Source organism: Parus major, chromosome 2 (genome assembly GCF_001522545.3).
Source record: "Parus major isolate Abel chromosome 2, Parus_major1.1, whole genome shotgun sequence".
NCBI classification, from domain to species: Eukaryota; Metazoa; Chordata; class Aves; order Passeriformes; family Paridae; genus Parus; species Parus major.
The window spans coordinates 101,919,352-101,945,986 of NC_031769.1; the positions used below are offsets into that span (position 1 = coordinate 101,919,352).

At 40.0% G+C, this 26,635-nt stretch overlaps 2 protein-coding genes across 22 annotated transcripts in view; both read left to right on the forward strand.

Annotated features, from left to right (window-relative positions):
* The window catches only part of EPB41L3 (erythrocyte membrane protein band 4.1 like 3), a 96,977-nt gene extending 70,868 nt beyond the window's left edge, over nt 1–26,109 (forward strand). For 2 of the 21 annotated variants that reach the window (XM_015618923.2, XM_015618924.3), the window contains exons 12-26: nt 856–1,076; nt 4,572–5,138; nt 9,212–9,265; nt 11,126–11,161; nt 11,329–11,394; nt 11,870–12,061; nt 15,377–15,451; nt 15,865–15,966; nt 17,966–18,088; nt 18,619–19,011; nt 20,076–20,207; nt 20,639–20,737; nt 21,790–21,870; nt 22,134–22,250; nt 23,482–26,109. In XM_015618923.2, the coding sequence (XP_015474409.1) occupies nt 856–1,076; nt 4,572–5,138; nt 9,212–9,265; nt 11,126–11,161; nt 11,329–11,394; nt 11,870–12,061; nt 15,377–15,451; nt 15,865–15,966; nt 17,966–18,088; nt 18,619–19,011; nt 20,076–20,207; nt 20,639–20,737; nt 21,790–21,870; nt 22,134–22,244 (2,252 nt within the window). In that variant the 3' untranslated portion in view covers nt 22,245–22,250; nt 23,482–26,109. The remainder of the gene's footprint in view (nt 1–855; nt 1,077–4,571; nt 5,139–9,211; nt 9,266–11,125; nt 11,162–11,328; nt 11,395–11,869; nt 12,062–15,376; nt 15,452–15,864; nt 15,967–17,965; nt 18,089–18,618; nt 19,012–20,075; nt 20,208–20,638; nt 20,738–21,789; nt 21,871–22,133; nt 22,251–23,481) is intronic. The other 19 variants (XM_015618925.2, XM_019005705.1, XM_015618927.2 and 16 more) reach the window with 19 other exon arrangements.
* LOC107200416 lies at nt 15,973–17,959 on the forward strand. The gene has a single exon (XM_015618939.2). It carries the CDS (start codon nt 16,861–16,863, stop codon nt 17,767–17,769), a length of 909 nt encoding a protein of 302 aa, XP_015474425.1. The 5' UTR covers nt 15,973–16,860; the 3' UTR covers nt 17,770–17,959.
* Nucleotides 26,110–26,635: the final 526 nt, after the last annotated feature.

Sequence of the window (26,635 nt, forward strand, 5' to 3'; positions counted from 1 at the left end):
TCTGCATTGTGCTTACATTGTGACCCAGACTCTATCATTTGTTACAGATGTGAGTTTATAAATTTGAATAATCCTATTGGGTTTAGAAATTAGTTACCCAATAGTCAAGAGCAAGGTCTGGGAATGTCTTAAAGTTTTGACTACATTCCATCTGTAAAGATACTGTTTCTTTCAAAATAACTTTTATATTTAAATCTGATTAATTATTGAGCACTTGCATCTTAAAATATTCTGGTTGGGTGCACTGAACTGAATGTCATCACTTTGCAGAATTTTTTAGGATAATGAGCTCACCTAACTGGCAGACTTTAGTACTCAATAATACAAGGATCACATTTCTTTTTTCTCAGGTATTATGCCTGTGTTATATCAATATTGTCATTTTCTGTAATGCAGCATGTTACTAAATCTGCATTTGATCTGCATTTTTATATTCTGACAGATTTTAGAAAAAAAATCTCTTCCACCCCCATGGCTGATGTCATAGCTGGTTCTCCTTATGTTTCCTGCCCGATAACTGTGGCAACGCGTTGCTTTTTTTTTTTTGTCTGGTGTTTTACTACAGTAGTAATTTTAACGGCTTGCTAACATTTAACAACTGTGTATACACACATTAACTACAGTAATGTGTGTATACACATCCATAATATATGTGTATGCATATAAAAGCTATGAGCTTCATTTCAAGTAAACAGTTTATTTAAATGTATGCACATGCTTCTGGTTTCCTGAAACATGACATAGTTGTGTTTTCAGCATTATTTCAAATGTTTTTCTAAACCAGCTTTTTTGATTTTATGCAGCTTCTCAGCAAAAGCTATTTCAGATTTTCCCTCTTTAAATATTTGCTTTTAGCATCAGTGAATGAAAACCATGAAATGTACATGAAGGATTCTGTGTCTGCTGCAGAGGTTGGTACTGGCCAGTACGCCACAACAAAGGGCATCTCTCAGACCAACTTGATAACCACTGTGACTCCAGAGAAAAAGACAGAAGAGGACAAAGTTGATGAAGAGGGCAAAAAGAAGAGAGCAGAGGAAGTCACCCCGATTTCAGCAATACGCCATGACACCAAGGTAGAATTTTCACAGTTTTGTATTAAACAGGGCTGCCTGGAAAGTGCTTGGAGAGACACAGAATTTTTAGGGAGGGGGGAGAATGAGGAAATAAAACTGGTTCTGTGAAAGGAAATACAGTATGTGCATATGCCTGTCTTGAATCAGTGTTTTTGTAGTCCTTTCAGTTTTCGTATGATGTTGTAAAAGTTAGTTCCTGCCTTGGACTGTTTTTTGAAATATGTTTAACAGTCAGAATGATGTTTTTCACACAGCATTCAACAACTCTTTAGGAAATACCCAGAAGTAGCCTGGTGGTGCATGTTTGTTCTTCTGGTTTTCGGTCATATTTTGACTTCAGTATGGCCATCCTGTTTTTTTATTTTGACAAGGCAACAAAACAGTTCTGTACTCTTGTATATAGCTCTCTGCTTTAAAAAATTCCTCTTCTCCTTCTCATAACACTGTTTCCTTGCATGAATTTGAGTGGGCATTTTTTCTCTATTAACTTCTGGATATTAATCTGCTGTTATAAGCAATTTTTTTTCTGGCTTACAAAAGTATTTTCTTCACTTGTTTGAAGTTTGTGCTTAAGAAAGCAGTTTTTATTGATGGTTCTCTTCTCAATTGTTAAATTTGAGTCATCCCTCATCATCTTCAATCCCAGCAACACCCCACACACATACACACATGGTTGTGCATACTATCTACTGAGATATTGATACAGGGTAAACCAAACAGGAGGATGGAGAAAATAGTGAATAGAGATTGACAGGGAAGAGAAATATGGTAGAATAACATTCAGAAAGTGTACTGTGGAATGCACTTGCTATACAAGTAAGGTTAACCCTCATCTTTTATGAAGAAAAACATATATATTTACATCCACAGAACTGTCAAGTATGCAAATGTTAAAACCTGAACTTTTAGCTTTATCATATAATGCCATGATAAGCAACATAGTGAAAGGATCAAGTCCTCAAAAAGAGTTGCAATTAAGGTACTGAAAACCAGAAACAAATTGAATTACTGAAAATTGTGAATGAGAAAAGGTTGAAAGTGTGTGCTGTAATTGTAACATTTAAAAGATAATCTCTACAAAATTTAACTGTGGTCTTCTTGAAACTCCATTAGTTTCCACATAGAGAAAGAATGGTGAAAATCAAGTATGTAGAAAACATCCAACAGAAGCTAGTTCCGTTCCAACTGTTTGTTAATTTAAGTCCATGAAGGGATCAGTTGCATTTTGAAGATCATCTAGTTATTCCTTACATATGGGTAGAAATACTCAAAGATATTTTAGGAGACTAATTTGATGGAACTTAAATATGCACAAATGATTGATTTTTACCCCCTACTCAAGAGATGAATTCTGTTCAAACCATTATAAATAGAGTTTCAGTTCTGTAATCCTACAGAGATCTCAGTCCTGCTTCCACATGGACCTGCTAACAGATTTGTCTGTCATCATAAAGAGAATGTCTCAAGAAACACAAGACAAGCATGAAATCAAATCCCTTTTTAAGCGCATATAAATGTTTTAGATGTTTTCAGCTTTTCCATTAGGACATTTTGTCTCTGTTTTATCCATGTGTATTTAAGTACCAGAAGTTATTCTAAATATTAACACTGTAAAGATGTCAGTAAGTGAATAGACTGTATTAGAAAATAATACATTTACTTTGGATTTTAACTTAACAATATAAAGAGAAGTTATATTTGTGTGTGTATTTAGCTCACACAAAAACCTGTGAGTCCATCAGCATTAAATGTTGACTTGAGCTTACTGAATTAAACCCATAAAGACATTTGTAAGTGGTTTGAAGCTAGGCTTGGTTCTGATTGCTTAGTTTGGGAATACAGATTCCTTGAACTGATAGATTGCTAGAGAAGAGATAAAAGGAAATACTAAAGAGGAAGGAAAGCAGTTCTTCCATGTAATTACTTGGCTTACATCCCATTCCTACCGTTAATATACCTGGTAAAGTTTGGGCTTAGTAGCAACCTGTGTCTATAACATGGATCTGCTTTTTGCCTCCAGTTCAACACCAGCTTGAACTGGAGACAAATGTTGTTGTGGCTTTAAGGTCATTTTGCTTTTGGGAGCCTGGAGTGAAAGTTAAATGGCTATTATAGCTCCTTGGGGAGATGCACTATGGATGGAGCAGCTCAGGCACTTTGGGTTTGGTCATGGATCCTGTGGGCTACTTCAGCTATGTGCACCTGGTAGATTTTGGCCAAAACATCTCTGATCTATCAGCATTGTGGCAGATGTGTCATACTGGGGTATCCATTTTGGTAATGACAGTGGTGTCTGCTTGCAGGGAGCATGTGAAATGACAGTCACCATTTCTGCTGAATCACCTCCCTCCTCCTACCAATTTTTTGTCCTCAAATGACCTGAAAGGCCAGCTGAATGTCCTACAAGTGGCATATATCAAAGAAAATCCTGCTTGTTGGTAGCCAGTATTCTTGGCATTGTGGTAAAACTTGTAGCAAAAGCATCAGGGGCATTTTGGCTCTTCACTATGGGTAAAGGGTCACATTTTGATTATGAGAAGATCTGGCTGTGTGGGGCAAGGACCTCTCTCTAGCCATCCCCCCTTCAGATCCCCAGTGAAAGATGATGGGGTTTGCTGAGCCACAAGTCTCAGCTGCCTTCTTTCAGTGCACGGACGATGATGTGACTGCATGGAGGGGCTGGCAGGGTGCATGACTGCGAGGGGGTGAGCCCCCAGCACTGTCTGCTTGGGCTCACACTGAGCAGAGGTGAAGGCAGGGCTGTGGGGATGCCCAGCAGGGACCAGTGGTGGGAGCTGTGCTCAGGAAGTGGCTTCTGGGATAGCTGTCGAGCTGTTTTTTTCCATCAGGAGCAGCTGATGAATGGATTTCTTTTCTCCCACCAAACCATAATATGTTTTAATTTGGTTTAGGGCCTAGTTGGTTTTTTGGGGGTTTTTTTGGTTTTTTTTAATATTGCAATGGAGGAATTTTAAGTCCTTGGAGTTTTAATTATTACTACTGAGATTGTCCAAGGCATAGATGGGAAGCATCTGGCCCCCACCGGGTCTCCTCCTGAGTGCAAGAATGCTGCTACAAGTCGTGCTGGTATTAGAAATATGTTTCCTTCTTTGTTGCTCTCCATGTACTTAACGTTTGAAAACTCCTTATGATTGGAAACCAATCTTGCAGTAAGAGGAAATTGGCAGCACCTGAAACTCCCCATGTGGCCGTGGAGGCTTTTATGTAAATCCTGTGCTGCAAAGGACTAGACAAACGTTGAATCAAGAAGTTGCCTTTTGTAAGCTGGAAGCGTGATTCGCTGATACCTGTGATGTGTGGCATGGGAACATGCACCGTTCGATTCAGTGGAAAGCTGTGGTGTTAAAATACTGTTTATAATTCTATATATATAATATATATTATTTATCATCACGGAAGAAAATTAACTAATTACAGTTTTCTTTTTGTCCTTTTGCTTTTGCGCCTTGTTTGCTGCTCTTTCTCTGTCACCAGCCATCTTTGCTTGGCACTGACTCCCACCACTCCTCGCCATCCTCTCAGCCTGGCCCCCATGTATCTTCAGCAAAGCTTCGCAGGAGATGCAAGGAGAGCACTCGGACAAAGTCCTTAGGCTGTGAGGCCCTCAAAGAGAGCACTCCAAAACACAGCGAGTCGGAGCCAGACTCTGACAGAAAGGGGCGAGTTTGCTCCGCCGAGCAAGACATGGCTTTTGGCTACAAGCAAAAAGCTGGCAAAGGCGGAACACTGTTTTCCTTCTCCTTGCAACTTCCAGAGTCATTTCCTTCCCTCCTGGATGATGATGGCTACCTGTCGCTCCCTAATCTCTCCGAAACCAACCTCCTGCCTGCCAGTGTGCAGCACTACCTCCCCATCCGCTCCCCCTCCCTCGTGCCTTGCTTCCTCTTCATTTTTTTCTTTCTGCTCTCTGCCTCTTTCTCAGTGCCATACGCCCTCACTCTCTCCTTTCCTCTGGCTATGTGCCTCTGCTACCTGGAGCCCAAGGCGGCCTCCTTGAGTGCCTCACTTGCCAATGACCTGAGTGACAGTTCAGAGGAAGAGGTGTGTACCTCGGCATCGAACACACTCTTTTTTGTGTTCAGTGCTTCAGTCCTAACCAGTGTTAGATTGCTGCAATAGTGGTCCTACTTTCAGAGCCTCATTTCTGTCTGTGCTGATATGTTAGAAGGGTTTTTTTTTTGGTTTGGGGGTTGTTGTTTTTTGTTTTGGTTTGGTTTTTTTCTTCTTATTTTTTTTTTCCTCATGCTGGGAGTACAGCTTGGAGCCCAGGGTTAGGCACAACACTGTGTGGAAGAGGCTTGGCTTGAACTGTGTCAGCTGGTGCAAAGAGACTTGCACTAAATGATAAGACTTTTTTTCTTCCCTCTATCAGTTTCTACTAAGGTTAGAAAAGATATCTAAATAGTGGGTATTAAATATAATTTCCTGCATAACTACTGAAGTATGCAAATACATGCATATGTATCTACATTTATTTATATAACTAGCTTTCCAATGAGGATGAGCACCCTCACCAGCTTCAGTATGTTCAAAGTCCAGATGGACTCAGCTTTTTTTGCAAAAGGCTATCAGCTCTAGCTGAACCCCAGAAAAGGCTTTTTGATCCAGCAAAACCTGGATCTCAATTTTCAGCCTTGATCCCATCTCTGCTGCAGATTAAATTGTTTTCCCATGGTTAAATCCAATGTATCAGTGAGGGGTTAGATTGGGACAGCTGTTCTGCAGCTGTTGCAGGAGCATGCCATGTGGGCCCTCTTGACATTTGCAGTGTTAGATTAGCACTGCCAAAACTGATGCCTCAAGCCAACCAGAGTCATCAAGGGCAGATGAACCAGCTGCAGTAGGAGTCTGCAGTGGTTCTGGGTACTGTGGATGTGATGGTATATGCAGGAATCAGAAAGGAATCTGCTTCAGTAACAGAGTAACTGGCATCTCAGTTTTTGCTGGAGCCTGATGGTTCTTTGTTGACAGGATAAAATAACGAGTTCAGGTTTTCCTTAATTTTCTATTTTCTTCTTCAGCTTCAAATACAAAAGTATGGTTTTGCCTTGTATATAAAGAAAGAAAACCAGATCACATCATCGCTGACCAGTTGGCCGTGTAAAAAGCCACCTTGGCCACTTGTCGATAGTCCATTGCAGTAGCTCTCTGCAATAAACTAGCTTGAACATTCTCGTCTGCTGCTGTTGGTTTTGTAAGACTTGGTGCAGGATTTCATTTCCTTTTTATGGAAAGCCAAAAGTCACATCAATTTGTCTTGTAAAAACATTGTCTTTAGATGCTTTTGGCTCTGTGATGCCCTACAACTAAAAAATATTGTGCAGTTTCTGATAAAAGACACCCAAAATGCTGCTGTCTCATTTCTTGTCCTCATTTTGAGACAGCATTTAGGTCTCAATTTGCATTAGCTCTGCACTTGGATTAATTTAATAGCAATAACAGCATTAATATAGTTCCAGCTCTAGAGGCAATAATGAGGCAGTGTTTATGTAATACATTAGTCTGTTCCTTTTTCAGAAATGAGCACTTCTTTTTGTTAGCAAAGTTAGGAAGTATTGAGCATAAAAAAATCTAAAATAGGGTTTTTAGTATCGCTCTTTTATGAGGGTGATTACTCTGGCAGTGCTTCCTGGCAGACAACACAGACTTGTGCCTAATCCACGGGGTATTTCTTGTTCAAAATATTGCATGAAAGTGAATATGTATTAAACTCGGGCATGTCTGCATTACATTGGCAAAACAAATCACAGCAATTACGATCAGAAGGTAGGAGAGGTGCAGCCACAGCACGTCAGGAGAAGCTGCCTTCTGTCCTGCTCCAGCCCTTGCCTGCCCGTCAGCCCCACCTCAGCTGTACCTCAGCCCGTCTTGGAGCTGAGCCTGGCCTTTCTTACTCTTCACTCCAGAGGAGACCTGCCTTGCTCAGCCTTAACTCACCATTCCCTGCTTTGTGATAACCCTAGGTCTTTATTTCAAGTACTTCAGTAATGCTGACTTTGACTCCATGGCTGTTGATTGGTTTATTAGAAGACATATATTTGCAGTAAAGCAAGTTTTATGCTTTATTTAGGATTTCATTCCATTTACGGCAAAAGGAATAGGAACCTTTCCCGCCCCCACAGCTCACAAAAGATTGCACATAGAGATGCAGAAGACTACAGCCAGTATCCTGAATCAATGTCATACATTGTTGAACTTGTTCTCCCTTGAGCTATGCATCTGGAGTCAGTCCGTGCAGTCAAAGACAGAATCTCACCCCTTGGAGTTACTGGCTTTTGTGTTTGTACCTTAGCAGCTAATTTTCTATTGACTTCAGGTTCTTAAATGAACCATATGTGCCAGACTTGTGTTACAGTGCCTTGACACAATTTTTAATTCTTTTTAAATGCCTACATTCATTAATTCCTCTTTGTTTCTATTTTTTTTGTATTTTTTAGTAAATAGGAGTGACAATGCATTTTTATTTTTTCTATTGCCATACCTTTGCCTATAATGCTATAAAGACATATATATAAATGCTATAAATAATATATTGCCTATAATGCTATAAAGACATGAGATCCTTTGTTAATAAAGAAACAATTTTCTAGCACTTTAGTGAAAGCAATTGAACCAGCCTAATAGACTACTTTGACATTATACTTCCATTTAAAAATAAATGTGGTCTGTCTGAAGAGTGGTCATGGCTTGAAAAATTACATGTAACTTGCATTTGTGCACTTAGCAAGTAGTGCAAAATGCTTGTTTATTCTTCTGTCTGTCACACAAACAATACAAACTCTTCAAAGAATAAAAAACAAAGCAATGAAAAAATCAAAACATTGTCTTATGAAACACTGGAGTTGTCAGAAAATGACAAAAGATTGGAGGAAATTCAAAGCTAAGACTGATACTCCATCCACCAGTAGGTTGTTCTTTTGTTCTTGTCCATTTTGATGTGATTGGAGGATGAGATGTATTGTCCTGGCTTTAAATTGGGTTACTTTAGATTATCTAAGGACCACAGAAAATCACTAACAGAAACCAGAGCTTTAACTGCTATAAAAACAACTTGGATGTGCCAATCTGGGGCAGTAGGGTGCACTTAACTTACTAGTTTTCCATATGCTTACCTGACATCGGAGTAGTTTTATGAGCTCTCTTCTCAGTCTGTAGCAACCTCCACTCCACTCTATTGATCTTGACATTTGTGTTCTCCACTAAGATGTTCTTCATACAAAGCAGGGATAGATCAGTCTGTGCAATGCTGTGCTTTGTTTCATTTTTATCACTCATACCTAGTAAGTGTTTGGGGGGTGGGGGGAGTTATTTTTGTTTTCTCCTGCTTTCATCCATATTCTTAAATGGAATGAGAAGTATTTTTTTTCTTCTTTTAATGGCAGTTTTCTTTCTTTTTACTATCATTAACAATTATCAGCTGCTCTTTATTGGAACCGAGTGGGATCTGAGCCATACCATTACTCCACAGACAGACAGTAGATGGGCTGGGGGTACCATTATTTGAACTCCTTGGTAATGCAGACAGCCTCATGGTGTAAAAATGTGGAGACAAGAACAACCTCTGTACAAATGAGGGGCTGAAAGTCAGATGACTGTTAAAGTAGCTTCGTTGTTGTTGTTGTTGTTTTTAATTATCTTTTTCCCCTCTGGATAAAAATTTAACCCCCACTTTATATTGGCTAGATCAAAAATTAGTTCAATAATTTTCTGTATAAAATCATTATGGGAGGAAAAGTTTGCTTAGAAAATATTAGTCACTTTTTTCCCATTTTTTTTTTTTTTTAAAGCTACCTGGCTTTCTTAAGAAAAAAAATATCTGCTATTCAAATAACACTTTTCCAGTAATGTTTTGTTTGGCTTATAAATTTGTTCCAGTAAAGCCATATACTGTGTACAGTACGCCTCGAGTCTTCCTCTGAGTCTGTTCTGTTTACTAATATAGCATTTTTATTTTGCTTCTTTGACATGTGCGTTGTTTGAAAAGCAATGCTAATGCAGTTCACAGGGCTGTTGAGTTGAACAGTTCCCCGTGCGAGCCGCGTGTACTGATGAGCTGGGTTTATTCTTTATTCCTGCCTTCCTCTCGGGACCCGGGTACTTGTCTAACCCAATAGACTGACAGTGAGCAGACGGATACTGCGGCTGATGGTGAGACCACTGCCACCGAGGTTTGTACAGTCGCCGGCACCCAGCTATGGCAGGGGAGAGCGTTTTGCCTCGTCTCTTCCCGACCCTGGGCCTCGGGACTAAACCGCATGTCTGCTACGGCAGTGCAGGATCCCTCCCTGCGCGTGTGTGCATGTGCGTGCCTGCAAGCGGGAGAGCTTTGCTAGGAGAGTTCAGCTTCCAGTGCTCCCTATGGGCTCCTCTTGTCTCTTGAGTTGGGTTTGGAAGCTGCAAGGCCTTTGCGTTGTGCAGTTAGTGGGGCAGAGGCGGTGTCACCCGCGCCAGTGCTGCCTACCGGGGGGGTTGTGCTGGCCAGATCGTGCCCTGGGGGTTTTTGTTCACTTCTTTGCTCTTATAGTTTGAAGCCTGATTGGGAGAGTGGGGAAAAGACAATAAAAAGCAGTTTTCAAATGTACTGAATAGAGGTATTCTCACATATTAAGTATCTAAGGTTTTTCTTTAACGTACTTTCACGTAGCATCTTCACATACTGCCACTACTAGTCCAGGTATCCTTTTCAGAGGAAAAATGTAAAATGTTTGTATTTTCCTTGCACTGAGAAGCCTCATATCCACAATATGGTACATAGATTGTGCAGGCAAATTCAACCCTATGTGACTTCAGTGAAGTGCATATAATGCTTTCATAATTAGTGTGGTTGCAGCTGCAGACATGAGCTGAATTTTGTCTGACGCCTGCTAGAAGACAGAGTCTTACCACAAACACCACTCTAGGTTCTCAGAAGGACCTCATTAATATTTGAGACCGTTAAAATTATCGTCAAGGAAAAATTTTCTGTGTGACACGTCAGGACGATTCAGACTTGGCTGTAAATAGAATAAATTCGAACTGAGTTGTAAAGTAATCAACAGATTTTCCCATGAGTTATTTGTCTAATTAGGACTATATGAAAAATTAACAATAAAATAGCAGCATGGGCATTAAAAGAATTCAAACAGTGCAACAACATAAAGTCTGTTGAGATGAGTCAGGAGTGCAAAATGCTTTGAAGTGCTTCTTCCACTCCATAGCTTCTGAGCCCTGCAGAAAGTAAAACATAATCATAAAATTGTGACATTTAAAATGTTCAGTTTATTCCTCAAAAATTCATGTTAATATCCCTAGTTGCCGTCTTTATTTAGAGGAGAAGATACAGCACATCTCAGTTTTTCTTACAGATACCTGATTTTCAAAATGTGTGTTGTATCTGCCACCTGAAATTTGCACCCTTGGAAACAGGGCTGCTGAGGCAGTCCTTCGGGCACTGCTTTTGAAAATGTGCACTGAAGTGGACGGGATGTGTGTGCCATTCCAGATGATAGGTCCTGAAAGAATATATACAGGCTAAATATGAAATAAAATTACAGGAATACAGAAAAGGACTATGGTTAAGGAAAAATAGCATTTTAAGCAAATAAAATGTGCTTCCTTCTGTAGAAAGCATTGCAGATTGTTTGCCCGTGGTGAGTTTATGCAGAGCTTTGCTTGTGGCCCAGATTCTGGGATTATGGAATTCCAAAGCATTTGCTGTTGCTCTTCAGTCCTAGACTAGTCGTGACCTTGGTGAGAAGGTGCAACTGCTGCTCCATAAATAGAGATCTGTGAATGTGGAGGGTAGCAATATTTATAAAAGGAAGATGTTTCATACCCCTTTGATAATTAAAATTAAAAATTTGACAAGAGGATGTTTGCTCTGAATTAGGAAAATCGTGCAAACCCAGTGTGTCTACTCCTTCTCCTTAAACCCTTAATGAAGAGAAAATGGGATTTTAACCTAGTGTGTACCTCTCACCAATGTTCATAAAACTTTCGTTCATACAAGTGGGTAAGGTGTTGTTTTCCAATCTTTCTCATGCTGGCAGTCGGATCAAGAGGAGGACGGAGATCTAAAGGCACAGGTACAGAAACAAAAGGTCTAGAAGTTTCTCAGGTATCAATGTTGGAGGTGTTTGCCTCTTTCAGCATGTTACTGTCGGTTCTCTGTGAAGAAATGTGTAGAAACAGCATTTTGTATCCTTTCAATACTGTGTCCCTTACCTTTCCCTTTCTTTTTCACTTCTTTCAGAATAGTCTGATTAAGCGAATACAGGGTGAAAATGTGTATGTCAAACATAGTAATCTTATGTTAGAGGTTGGTATTGGTATATACCAGTGCATGTACGTACATGTGTGTTAGTTTTAGTGGTAAACTGTGGATCTGCACTATGATGCATGAACTGTGTACTCCCACCTGCTAATAGATTATTTTTTCTCTCAGATTATGATGACTCCTCTAACTTGTACTATCAATATCGATATATGCGTGTGCGTATATGTGTGTGCCTCCACGCGCATATGTATGTTTGTTTGGAGCCTCTTTATCAGGTGCAAATTACAGCGATATGGATAGGCTCTTTAAGAGTGTATTTAGACTCACTTGTACGAGATATGCTATGCTGTTCTCTTTCAAAATGCCACATTTTCACAGAGTGTTGTGTTAGTGCTGTGCTCCCTGGCTCCCTGAGCTGTTACTTCCCTCTATACTAACCAAGTTGTGTGTTTTGGCTCTAAAGTTTGGTTGGCTTAGGATGTATCACAAACTGCTCTATTCTTTTAAAACTGTCTAGGATCTAGACAAAACCCAGGAAGATCTGATGAAACATCAGACCAATATAAGCGAGTTGAAACGCACCTTCTTGGAAACCTCCACAGAAACGACTGTGTCTAATGAGTGGGAGAAGAGGCTTTCCACATCTCCCGTTCGGCTTGCAGCAAGGCAGGAGGATGCTCCTATGATTGAACCACTAGTGCCTGAAGAGGTCAGCGTGAGCTGAAAGGCTTCATTATGTATTTGTCTATGCATTTTTACTTATAGCAGCTCTCACTAGGTTAGAGGCCGTAGTTAGAGGCCAATCCCTGCTTGCAGGCACTCCATTTTTCTCAGGACGCAGGCTCTAGCAGCAAAGACGGGAGGAAGAGCAGATACCCCAAATATATACATATATAAATATATGTGTATATAGAGAATTAAATTCACTGGAAGCCATGTGGCAGAACTGGGTCTCTTCGAGGGTGCAAAATCCAGGCGTTGTTACAGGTTGGGTGAGCTTGAGGAAGTCCAGCCATGCATGAAAGAAACCATGAAATTGATGGAGAGAAAATTTAAACAATGCTGACTGGTTGGGAGCAGCAGTGTAGTGAGACGGGTGGGGGCTATGGTGCCAAGTGTGAACATAGAGAAAAGGGAAGAACTCTCAGTCTCTGAAGACAGAGAAGAAATAATGATGATAATTAGACCTTTTTGGCCAGTTCCATAAGGGACCTGGTGGTTGCTACAGTCTGCTGGATACTGTCATTGAAGACCCAGTGCAGATGGCTAAGTATCTGCGCTTTCATGCAGTGTGTATGTGTGAAAAAATCTTGTTCACTGTGCAGTCTCAAAGTGCTTGGAGGAAACTTGCCCATTTAAAAGCTGCTGTTTACTTGATCTTCAGGTAGATAAGGACATGTAGGGGTAGCGAGGCAACATTTGTGTTGCAATAACATACATAGTCCAGTGTCTTGGCTTAAGTCCAGTGGAGCAAAAAGAAATAAGCATGTGTGGTCTGGCTGAAAGTTAATTTTTTATTCTATTTTGAATGGATATCTGGTTTCCATCTCACAGGAATTATCTTTATGGGTACCTCTTGGTTTTAGCATTAAAGACCAATAAATGGTCACGAGATTTGTTTCTGTGCCCACAGCACTGATGTGATGTTGTCTGGAAAGTGTAAATTGAAAGAGTACTCTGCTTTCTCACCTCAGAGGTTGGTGTTGCAGACCCACAACTCTGGGGAAGGGCATCCCTGGAGGCATGCAGGTAGCAAGTGTCAGCTTCTCCTCACAGGGAAAGGGATATTGCCAAGAAAAGGGCTCTCACCTCCTCCTCTACCACATTATACCCAGTGGTTGATGCAGGCACCAGACATGTATTAGTGTGGCCTTCAAGCTGGATTAAAATACCTTAAAAAGCAGGCTCAGTGCTCAAAGCTTCCATTTTGAAGGGAGCACAGAGGTGTTTTAGTGGTTCTCCTGCTGCCTTGTTCAGGAATCATAACAGACCCTACAAACAGGTTGGTTTGATGGTAATTAAAAATAAAGGTTTATCCTTCTAAAAAGTAAAATTGTAAGTACGATGAACAGGATGCATTTAGTATAATACAGTTGTAAGGAACTGTTGGAAAGGGTGGCTAGCTGAGCCTGAACTAGAGGATTGCAGGGAAAACAAATTTAGGACCACCCTGTTGGTTTAATATCCTTATTACTTTAGGAATTTAATAAAAAGTTTTAATTAAAACGCACAAGAAGTAGCAAAGTATTACAGAGCTATGTAGGCTTCACCCTGAGGAAACAGATCTGAATTTATCCATTCATTTGGAAAGGAAAGGGTAAGAATTATCTGGTATCTCTTCTCTTGTTAGTAGTAGATGACTTGCTCAAAAGCAATATCCAGTTACTTAGATGCATGTATACCTTACATGCATCCAAGTAGTCTACATGTGTTTCACAGAATCTCATCCAAAGGTATTTCTGTGGAAAATTAAGAGCAGACTGGCACTATTAGAGCCTAACTCTGAGGTGACTTCTGCTGTAGGTAACATCTGGCCATTCCTTTGGTCCCAATAAGTGAGATGGTTCCAGTTCACATGTCCTGATGAGAGGGGAATTTTTTCAGGAAAAAAAGCTGAAGCCATCCATAGGTCAAAATCAGCACCTTGATGTCTGCTAAGAAATGCAGAGGCAGTCAAGATATAGTATACTGCTTTCTGATAGTCAAAGTTACACATTTCATTTAGCATATCCACTTTAAAATGTGTTCAGTGTTCAGTGCTGTTACCTGTAGCTCCTTCTTATAATAAAACAAGAACAGAAGAGAAAATATGTCTTTTCAAAATGTGATCTTTGAGTATGTGGCACCTGAGTGTTTGGTCAGTGTGACTTTAAGCCTGTCTAGTCACCACTAGGTTTCTTAGAATGGATGGGGAGATACTTTGGTTTTCCTTAATGATGGAAAATATGGTTTAAATACCTTCCATGATGGTGGCCAGATAGCTGTAGAATATGAAAGCCATCATATTGACAAAGTCCTTGACAGTGTTTAACCTGACCTGGATTGGGTGAAACCAACATTTTAGGAATAAAGGAGATTTGCATCTCATCGCAATCAGGGAGTTGAGCCATTTATCCCTTTCTATTTTCATATTTCTCTTTAAATTTCTATCTTTCCTCTTGAGTGTATGTACCCTTTTATCATGCCAGTCATAGAACTTCCATAATACTATGTATTAAATGTAGTAGTTACTGAAGTCACATGAAAGGGTTTGTCAGGAGACCCATTTTGCTCTGCAGGGGCTTGCTTTCTCTGGCCAAATGACAACAGTGGCCTGCCCAGAAGGTGGAGTCAGAAGCCCTGGGAAATTGAGTCTTAGCAACATTTAAAATTTTCCCAGTTGTCCAAGATAGAGAGATTCTCATAGCACTGGGAAAGCGCTGATGGGATAAAAGTGAGGAGATTTCGGTGTCACACTACAGGATAATAGAAAAACAGTTAGCTCCCTCTGTAGGAAAGGCGCTTCTTAGACTTTTAATACCAGCATGGAAAAAAGGAGAGCTGAAATCTTTGCTGGGCATACCTTCTGCCTGTTTCAGCAGAGAGGGCTGCAAACTCAGGAAAGAGCCTTGCCCAGAGTGAAGGTGGAGGGGCCTGTCCTGGGCTGTTGGTGGAAGCTGTGTAAGCTGGCATCAGTCTCAGATAAATTTTAAACTGTTTAATCAGTTTAAAAGTTAAATTAAAGGATAATATGAAATGAAACAAACAGAGTGCATCCACACCTGGTGTTGCTCAGTTTAGGGGGTTTTGGTCTACACTTGTGCATAGCATTTGTATATTCATGTTTCCTTTGCATTCACCATAGAGAGACACTGATTTCACTTCTTACTAGAAACCTCTATGCTGTAAAATGATTCCCTTTAGTTCTGTTTCCTAATTTTCCATGTGATTAATAATTTGTAGAGTGGAGAAATATGAGCTACTGTAAAATATAGTGGACTTTATACCCTCCATTTACTAAAATCATTTATTCCCCTGACATTAGACCAAAGAAGAAACAGAAAAATCAGAAAAACTCATATTTTTGCAGAAGGGAGGTACTACATTCCTTGAAATGCAGGTAAAAACAAACAATACTTCATTGAAATGCAGTCAGAAAGGATGGCAATGATTTATTATTTTATTATCTTTTTTCCTTTCCAAGCCCTCCCTTTTAATATTTTTTTATTATTATTATTTCATAAGTTTCAGATAGGGATATAATCTGGAGACCAAATTCTGAGGAATGGGTCTTCTCCAGAGCTTGTGGCTTCCTAATGGAGACTGATTTCTCTGCTAGTTAGAAATCTACTTGCACGGTGCTGTTTGGATGTTGTTTGCAGTTTGCATGCATTTCCAGCATAAACCTCACTGAGAACGTTACGGTGAATGGGGCACTTCTGTCACGAGAATGAGTTTCTTTTATATTGTCAAGTGAATTTAGATTATGCTGAGTGATGGTGAACTTTATATTTTTATTGGTTTTTCTATTAGCCAAGTGTGATAGAGAAGAAGCTGCAGGAAGGAGAATCTGCTGGCACTTTGGTTACTTCTCATCAAATCATTATCCAGAAAAGTATCCCATCATCCCTAGAGGTTATTTTTAATTCATTTGATTTTAAACTACATCATTTGCTTAGTTAAATACAGAAGTTGTGGTCTTAAAGTCAAATAACTGGATGCTGATTGCATAGTCAAAGCAAAGCGCATAGCACATTTGCATGAGGAGGAAAAAAGATGCTGCAATTAAGTTTCATTCAGAATTTGTAGTAGTATGCTTAGTTTATACAGTTTGCTGTGTTGTGCTTCTCCATTTAAACAGTCCTGAAGGGCGTTGATATTCTTCTAAGGAAAACAAGGAAATTCAGTACAGGCTACATACAGAAGCGTACTATTCTAAAACGTCATTAACAGCATGTTTGTAACAACTGGGGTACAGTTGAATGGGCTTATTTGCCCTATTTTTGTAATTTGTTTTTGACTGTAGCTTTGTGAACCACTGCAATGTGTGATTTTTAACCCCAGCTTGATCCCAATCACCATTATAATTATGTGCTGACATGCTATTTTGCTTCAAACAAATACAGAAATAGTGTGGCAAAAGTAATATTTTTGAGTCCATGTCATATGGACCTCTGAAGAGAGAGAATATGCAAAGAAATTGTATTTTGCCTAAGGTGATTCTGTTTATTAGCTTCATAACTGCTCTAAGAGGTACAATGCTAAAAGTTACTATATGCTTTCAGAAGAAGCAACATGATTTCTTAAAAGTCTTCATAATTTAGTGCTCCTGAAGTACAGATAAACCTTCAGATATTCTAATTTAGCTTTTATTCTCAAATATAGGGCACTGAGGATTGGGTTATTATAGACAAAATACCCTCTGAGGTAGTTGATGGTGAATCGGAAAAAAATCTGGCATACAAAGTGGTGACTGTGAGCAGTAAAACTGCCTTTCCACCTGAGATATTAAAATCCAGTACCGTTCTAATGCAGAGCTTTGAGGACTTGGAAAGTGAAATACGATCCAATGAGGAGAATAAGCAGAAAATGTTCACCCTAGGAAAGTCCTATGATACCGTATCTGGGAAAATTGTAACCATGACAAGTAAAGCTAAAGAGAGCGAGAAATCAGTACAGCCTTCAGTAGAAACTTTGCAAAAAATGGAAAGTAAAGTGCAAGAATCTGTGAAAATCGTTCCACTAGTGGCCAAGTATGAAATCCTCAAGCCTGTCGCTGATGAGAATGCCAGGCGGGGATCCGATGTGCAGAGCACGAGAAGGAAGCTGTCTGACTCTCTGACACCCATAAAGGAAGCAGAATCTCAGTTGCAAAGTCCTGAAGAGGAGAGTTTGAAAAAAACACTGAGGATGGACCAGGATTTGCAGTTACTTGGTACACTGGAAAACTTACAGCTTGGCAAAGCAGAAAAGCATCTTGGTGGAGAAGCTGTAAAAGCAGGGGCGTTTGCCCGGACAGATAAGAGCCTGTCTGAGTGGAGATATTCCAGAGAACAGCCATTTACCATTGCTACTGCTCACTATGTTACTGAGTCGTCTGCATCAAAAGTAGTGGTAACAAGTGGCTTTCACTCCATGCCACGATTTAAAGATAAAAGCATGACTTCTTTTAGGCAATCCCTTCACACCACCCTAGCTTTCGGTTCTCTTGCTGCCTGGCTTTATGTTGACAGCAGCCAACCCAGCTTATTTTTTTTCTCTCATACTTTGACTCCAACTCACAGTCTGAAGCAGACATTATATAAGGCTTTCAACCCTCCTGGTTTATGTACTGAAATTAAGTATTGCTGCTGTGGCTTGTTAATAAAAGGAAAAAAAAAAAAAAAAAAGGTTTGCTTGAACCAGCAAAACGCCAATGCTAACAAGTACGCTTTGTAACTATTGCTTACTACAGCCATTATGAATCCGCTCTGATTTATTTTCCCATTACTTTTCCTGTTTCCAACCTCTCCTTGCCTCTGCAACCTTTTCTCCTTTTCCTCCGTCTCCGCCTCTGGTTTTGGCAATTAATATGTCTCTGCATATGCATCTGCCTTTTTTCTGTGTATGACTCTACATTTCTTTGTCTATTTAGACTAAACAGTCCACCAGTGAAAAAACCTTGGATGGTTCAGATATCTTCACTTTAATAGAATCCGCCAGAAAACCGACTGAGTTCATAGGAGGGGTTACTTCTTCTTCCCATAGCTGGGCTCAGGTGGCTGCTTGATTCCCTCCATCGGTGTCATAACCACACAGCAATTGCTTTTGCTTTTCTCTTGTTTTGTGGGGTTTTTTTGCACAATATAGAACTGTATAACTAGTGCATGTATTCATGTGTGTTTTCCTTTATTACAACGGACCGCCAACAGAAACTTCACCAAAAAGGGGAAAAAATAAAAAAAGGCAACAACCAGGTTTTCTTTCATTTCATTTTATTTTCATCATTTTGTGGGGTGCTATATTTTGCCTTTGTAAAACTCACACAAAAATACCAAGGGGGAGAACACCAACATCAAAATTTCTCTTCACTTTTAAAAATTTTGATTCTTGCTTTGTTTTCCATTTCTGCTATACTAATAACATCCTGAGAACAGAAATCTATGCAATGTGAGAGAAATAACTTGGCAAAATATAATGCCCATTTTTCAAAATTTATGTTCACAGCACATTAAGCTTGGGAGCTACTGCAAATCAAATAGTATTGTGTGCTTCTGATGCTGAGGGTTTTTTCCTCCTTCCCTGCAGAGAATAGACACGACAACGTCTCAGGAGATAACTTCCAGTGACACGAAGCAAGCAGTTCAGCCGGATCAGGATACAGTGCAGAAGGTTGTACAGGAGACTGTAGTTGTCAAGGAGAGACATGGGATGGAGGTGCATGCAGGCGGGGATCCTGCTAAAATGGCCGGACTTACGCTGGATGCCCAGGCTGAGGCAGCATCGGCGGTGGCTGCTGGCGTGAAAGGGAAGGAGGGCTCTGCTGGGACTGAGGGAGCGAAGGAGGAAAAAAGGGAGGAGGCTGGGAAAGCCCTGACCAAACAGGAAGGAGCCGCTGCCACTGCTTCGTGTGAGCAGGTGGAGGAGCACAGAACAACAGTCCAGCTTTCAGAGTCTTTGGAAAGAAAACCTCAATTTGAGGTAACTTGTTGTTAAATTGGTCATGTCTGTGCTGAACTGTGAATGTAGGCAATAGTGGGCTAAGTTAACTCCTGTCATTAAAAGTAAAGTATGCCCAGCTTGTATGATTGCACTTTCACAGCAAGCAGGTTTTTTTCTCCTCTTATTTCCTCCTTGCATGTCACCTGCAAGGCTTGCTGCTGGTTTCCATCATTAGCAAAATGCCATGCATGTTTTACTTGAAACTGCTTTCCATGCTGCAGAGAAATACCAAATTTCATGGCATTTTACACAGCAGATAACAAGATCAGCTGGCATTCTGTTTGGGAAAGTCCATCAAGGTTGGCAAAGTTCACATGTCCTCAAAGATAGGAAATGGATTGGTGTTTTCCATGCTTGGTTCAACTATAAATAAGTGTACTGTGTCTTAAACAGACCAGGTTCCTTATCTTAGCCCCATTAGTAGAATTCAAGAGCTGTTTTGTACCAGGTGTTTTCCCAAGAGATGAAACGACTAAGCCTGCACAGAATTCATTCTCTTGTCATTTTAAGAAAATGTAGAATCACAGATTCTCAGAACAGTTGAGGCTGGGAGGGCCCTCTGGAGGTCATCTGCTCCAATCTGATCAGGCAAGTACACCCAGAGTGAGTTGCTGCCCAGGACCATGTCCAGAGAGCTTCTTCTGAGTATCTTCAAGGAAGGACACTCCACAATATCCTTGGGCAACCTGTGCCAGTGTTCTGTCACTCCCACAGTGAAGAAGTATTTCCTGATATTCACAGGGAACCTTTTGTTTTTCAAGTTGTGACCCTTGCCTCCTGTATCATTGTATTATTGTATTATTTAGAACATTTTGGACTTTTTTTTTGTAAAATCCAGGGAAGTTCTAAATGTCATCACCATTATACACATGAATGTACCGCTGTAATGAAAACAATTTTCTCCTTTTTTTTTTTTTTTTTTTGTTAAATGCTGAGGACTTTTTAGTTATTCTTTCTTTGCCCCAAGTGAAAAAAAAAAAATTGTGTAGAGAAATCCATAAGCTTAGCTAAATGTTCCAATTCCCTCTTTTTTGTTCATGCAGTCGCCAGTTGTGAAGACTGAGACTATAAGTTTCAGCAGTATTCCCGCTGGTGGGGAAACCCTTGAAATTTCAACAAAGGAAGTGCCAGTAGTCCATACAGAAACAAAAACCATTACATATGAGTCTTCTCAGGTAAGAAATTCTGAAAAAGACAACATCTAATTTAACATGGCTTTAAAGAACCCATTTCTTCACTCGTCTTTAAGTGGGTTTATTAGTTTAAACTTTTCTAAGTTGTTCAAGTATTAAATGTTAGCATGAGGAGGAAGTACATTAGAATAACTTACCAGAGGGTCACTCTCACATCATGATGTAGGGCCTTTTGAGAACATTGATGAAAGTGCAGATTTAAAAGCACCATCTGTGCTTCCAGAGGGGAAGGACAGCCTCCAGATGCACAGAGAAATACTGACATGTGGTCACCCTAATAGCAGTTGTCCCCTACCATAAGATACTCACTTTATGAAGAATTGTAGAAACAGGGAAGTTTAACAGCCCAGTTCTTGTCTCCCTGTGCTCAAGAGCATTTTTTTCAGTGACTGGTTTCCTCTTCTGGTTTCTAGGTGGATTGCGGTGCTGACTCTGAACCAGGTGTATTGATGAGTGCACAAACGATCACATCTGAAACCACCAGCACTACAACTACTACACATATCACCAAAGTGAGTCCTCAGAAAACAGGGATCTCCTTTTTCACCAGGGTGTATGCTATCTTAGCTTTGGTTCTATGATTTATTTCAAAAAGAAAACATATTCTGATACTCTCTTGACAAAACGTTGTACATTTACTATCCTTGTCTTTATTCACCTGTCTTTGGCTATCCTGAGTTGATTAACGCATCATCCAATGACCTCACACGAATCTTAAACATTATGGGTATGTCTATGAAAGCACAAAACCTTTCTGTACAGAGATACTTGATTTAGCTTCAAATATTACCTGGAACTGGGAAGAGTATTGGCATCATATGGTATCCTGGAAGGAAAAACTTTTCTGAACATGAGGCTCCATTGCCATTACTGTGTCTTTCAGCCCTGAGATATTAGCAGTGCATGGTGTTGAAAGCACATAGTGAATCTATATCCTGTAGCCATAAGAGAACATTCAGTCAGCTCCAACACTGTGTTTCTGAGGAACTTGCCCACAGCCAGACCAAAAGCTCATCTGCACAGACAAACCATGCAGTGTCTTCCAGGTTCTAAGGCAACATTTAAGTAACAGTTCCTCCCTAAGCAGAAACCCTCTTAGTGCTGTGACAGCTCTCCTACCAATATAAACAGGATTTCATCTTTCTGCAGTGAAGATCCCCCATTAGCAGAAGAGCCATACAAAGGCCATACTCCTATGCCATTCTGAAGCAAGCAGTTGGACTTAAATAGGTTCTGAATATGGGCTGTGTGTATTCCCATTCTGTTTTTCATGGGAAGAGTTTGTCATTTTTGACATACAGACATCTCTTTTGATGCATGTGCAGATTAACTAGAATTACAAAATTTCCTGTGTTGGAAGGACATCTGGAGGCCATTAGTCCATTCAGAGCATTCAGGGCAACTCCAGAGCTCTCACTTGCAGTCCAGGGTTGTCACCTCTGCGCAGATTTCTTTGAGCCATTTCAGTCCAGTCATGAGAGAATCCCTGCACTGATCATTCTGGGGACGAGTAGCAGCACTCCGAAGTAAGTTACTGATATGCATTTTTTTCCCCCTCATCTAGACTGTGAAAGGAGGCATCTCAGAGACAAGAATTGAAAAACGAATAGTCATCACAGGAGATGCAGATATTGATCATGATCAGGTAAAATCTACAAACTGCTAAAAAGGCTACCCTGAAGACTGCCAAAAACATTTCTAAACATTCCTTCAACAGATATTATTCATACTAGCATGCCTTAAATTAAGCGGGAATAGTAGTTAAATCAGTGATGGTATATTTCATATTTTAATCATTTTCCTCATTTGTAAACTGTGTAATATGTCATGAATCTCTCCACCTTGCTACTGATCATGCATGTTCCACCTCCTTTTTGTTTTTGCCCTTCTGTGGTTTCCTTGGGATAGGCGCTGGCTCAGGCAATTAAAGAAGCCAAAGAGCAGCACCCTGACATGTCAGTGACCAAAGTAGTGGTACATAAAGAGACAGAAATCACACCAGAAGATGGGGAGGATTGACCACAGGTAAGAGGACCAGATGATTTTCCGAGGCATTTACTGAGCTGGCATGTTGCAGATGTTGTTTTCCTACCATATTTCACCTTTAACTCTTCACTTTCTCTCGCTGGCATTTTCAAGTTGCTGGTTATCAGTTCTGATATTTGAAAATAAACCACATTAGCTCTAGACATCTGTCTTCATTAAACAGTGCCAGCTGGAGAAACTACTCATTTGCTTTCGTTGGCTTTCTGAAAAGTCCTCATTGTCCATGCTTTGTTATAGTCTAATTTTCTACTTCTGAAGTCATAAAAAAAAAATCTGTTGTCTGCTTTTGTGACATTTAAGAACAAAACAAATTTGTTCTTAAAGGTGTGCATTTTGGTTTTAAAATGCCAAGGGAAAAACCTACAGCTGCTTTTTAAATGTTTTGTGCAGATATGTTAAAAGTTATGCTTCGATTCCCAACTTGCAAAGATATGGTCCAACTCGCTTTTAAATGCAGTGAATTAGTTTGTTGGTATTTGGGTGTCTTGGCTTTCTTGTACTTGAAAGAGCATTTAATGTTTTAAAGCAGCATTGTTTATCAGGATGAGATGATAATGCAGCTTTCCTTGCGTCTAGCTTTCCTTCAGTAAAGGCATGCTCTCCAATAGTGGCTGGCTAAACAGACGCCTCAATATTCCTATATTTATTCTGTGTGCAGAAACATGTCATGCATACTAACCTGCTATGCAAAAACTCCTAATGCCAGCACCATTGCACAAATTGCTTTGAATGCTGTATGCAGAAGGGGAAGAAAAAGCTGCTTGTCAGATTTGTTGAATCGATAGCAGCATTTTATTCTTAAAACAATGTGTATTCCCTAGCACTTGGTGTAAGTAACAGAGTATAATGCACAGCACCTTTTGAAGCTCTTTGGCTCTCCTGCTTTTGGATATGCAGACCCTAAAGAAAACTGAATTTCAGTGTCAGTTATTTATTTGGAAGATGGAACCAGTCACTAAGGAGTGAGTAGCTGTGATTCTTGTGGTATTCTGCTAATTGTTTCAGAGACAGCTCAATGTGGCTTGCTTAAAAGTCTATTGATGTCACTAATTCTTTCTGTTGGCATCAGTGGACTTTGGATTTGGTCCAAGTTGCTTATGTGGGGATGATGCCATTTTCAAACAGCTTTTCTTATACGAACAAATTGACAAAATCTCTTTTGCAAGAGAGTAGTTTCTTTGAGTAATTAACTCAGTTTTCTTTTCTGCAGGAATAACCTAGAAATGCATATGAATCCAGACATGCATACCAGTAGGAATACGAGAGCCTATACGGAGTCTCAGTTCCAACCTGACTGACTTGTATCTGTCTATGGAAAATTTCAGTACAGAAGAATTGATCTTGACCGTTAATAAAGAAACTGGCAGAGATACCTTCCCATAGAAAGCAATCTGAATCAGCAGCAGTTAAACAATATTGCATGAAGCAACAATAAAATTACAGAAAAGCAGCATTTTTAATTTTCTTAAAATGTCTAAGTTTTCAGCTTTACCTGCACGTTCATAAACAATATAAACAGTGATCTCATGTAACACATAAACAGTTCCTGCCTTTCACAGTTTCTGAAAGTCTAAACAAATTAAAATTTGTTAGGTGGCAAGCCTTTTGTTTACAGATATTGTAAATGAAGATTACCCCCAAAATGCTAGAAGCTGTATAGGTACTGTGTATAATGTTTTACCACACATTAGATGTGCCAATAACACAGTTTATTCAGTAAACAACTTGAATCTTATATTTGTTTCATCTGGTTTTATTACTGCCCGATAAACAATGACGAATCTTTACTCTTATCCAAACATATAAATGCTTACAAAGTGTGCTTTGTATACCTGACTGAATACCTTATGAGGTAGTAATGATTTTAGTATATTAACTTTAATAATTTTTGTCAGCATTGTTCAGAGTCAGCTTCCAGTCACCCTTCACAGATCCTAACCTTGTAAATTATATGTAGTTATTTTGGAGAAAAAAAAAAAAATCTGTATTTTACTTAGTTTGCAGCTTTAGAAAATTATTAATCTGAAATAACCGTGATGGTTTTCTATTGATTTCCCTTTTGTTCTCAGAGGAAAAAAAAAAAACAAAAAATCTGTTTGAGAATCTGGTCAGCATTTACTATCTAGTTCTGAGTCAAGCCTTAACCTGTACAGAACGTCCACTGAAAACTCGCTAGTGTCCAGCTCTAATACCCACGGAAGGGATAGCGTCCATTACACTGTCAGCTGCATCACAACACATGGTGAATGTATGTTTCTGCATAGTGAAATAAAAGTGGTAAATGCATATGAAATCGTATTGTTCTGTGTCTAAAAGCACCTAGTGGTTTTTAGTATTCAAAACATCAAAATGTTGTTTGTAAGACACCACAGGTTTTACTCGTGCACAGTAGATGTGTTTTGTCTTTAGTGGCTGACACTGCACTGTGCAGACAGTGGGAGTTAGCAGAGAATCCAAAGGCATTACAGTGTTCACCTTTGGACATATGATGTTTGCAAAGGAAAAGGACTGTTGGGTTCCTTCTGTTTTCTCTGGTTGTATAACATTTCACCGAAGCTAAATGAAGAATTTTGTTGTTGCTTAGAAAGTAAAGGCCAGTAGCTCTTGATCCAGATCCACTCTCTTTTTGTACTTTGGCTCTGAAACATGGATAAAATTATCTTTAAAGCAGTATTATTTTTTTTTTTTCTTTTTCTCCTTTGCCACATCTCACTGACACTCCCCTGATAGTTTATGAGAAATTTGTAATTATTAGTTCACCCTTCAATCTGTATTTTCTTGCAAGATTGAAAGACAGTGGGTACAAGCAGACTTTTCAGGACATAAAGGGCCAAATTTGCCCTTCGTTGTTTACACGGGGCTCCCTCCCATTGAAGTCAATGGATTTGCCTTCAGTGGAGAGCAGGATTTGACCCAGTGACTTGTTAATAAATGTTTATTTTCATAATTTAGAAAGAAAAAATAGTATATATAGAGAGAATAACCTGTAGATAATAATTAAAAGTAATACCCCAAGGCTTTTAAAGCTTTGCCCCTAGTCTCTAAAACATCTTCCTTCCACCAGCCATGCTTCATGCCTTTAAATCCAGAGTGCTAACGATGTAACCCCTCCCCGCACCGCTGTCATTGTTACCTTTTGCCTAATGACCGACGAGAAGCTGACGGTCTGTTGTGATCTCTGATGGCCCTCTCCTCCTCCTCCTCCTCCTCCTCCTCCTCCTCCTCCTCCTCCTCCTCCTCCTCCAAGACCATCTCTGTTCTCACCCCCCTGAGTGACAGTAGGCTCAGCTCTCTGGTGCTGCTGGTGCCCAGCGGCGGTCGGGGCAGGACGCGGTCCTCGCCCTGTCTCGGCCGATGGCACACCAGGTCCTCACTACTGCATCAGGAGTTTAAAAATAGACTCTGAAGCCATATTGATCCTCCCTCAGGTGCCCCTCATGTTGTCAGCTAAGAAACAGCATTGTATTACCTCAGAGAGACACGAGGCGATCGCACAGCCTTCTCTCCAGAGTTAGCATTATATTTTAGCATGGCTTGAGGAGATTGTACTCTGGTGATCCTGCACAGTATGTACTCTGTCTAAAGATATTGCATTGTAAGAAGTTAGTCTCCTTGGAAAGGACACTCACCACTAAGATACAGCCTAAGCGCATAAAAACTATGAGGAGATGAGAGTGGACAGGCAAGGACATCTCAGTGCCACTGTTGGTAGTAGACCCTTGTTTGGGGGATGGTTCCTGGAAGTGATAGCTTTGGTTTTTGTTAGAAACTGTTTCTTGGGTTGTCTGCCTAATGCTGTGCCACATGAAATAAAGAGCACCTGCCTGTTTCTACCAACCATCTTTTGTGTCTGTCTCTTCTCATTTATTGTTGGTCTTTGTCTGGCTTCTCAACATAAACCAGCCTGGAAAACAAACCATCAGATAGTGTATTACTTGTGGGCACCATTGCCAACACAGACACCAGCACAAGAGACATCCTTACTTGCTAAAGTTGGAGTCCCAACTTCAATCCTGAGAGAACTGACTACTCTGCACCACCGTGTTAAGGGCTGTGCACACCAGGCAAGAATGGCAAGTGATCACAGCAATAGTGACCATTACACATACAGAAAGAGTGACTAAATCACACTGACATTTTTTTAAGGCTGCCTGGAATCCCTTAACATGTATGCCCCTGAAATCTTTTAAGGCTGTCTCATCACAAATGGCAAGTAATGTTTCTATGCTCAAGCAAATATAAAAAACATTTAATGAGCTTCTAAATCCATATACTAGATCAAAGCAAGGGTTTAACAGCTTAGCCTTATTTCTTCCCAGAGCAGATTTAGGCAGCTGGTGAGATGATGTGCTTCATCTGTACAA

Bases quoted from the DNA above. Each gene is read 5' to 3' on its own strand.
- LOC107200416 (XM_015618939.2), top strand. From the start codon at position 16,861: ATGCAGAGCTTTGAGGACTTGGAAAGTGAAATACGATCCAATGAGGAG.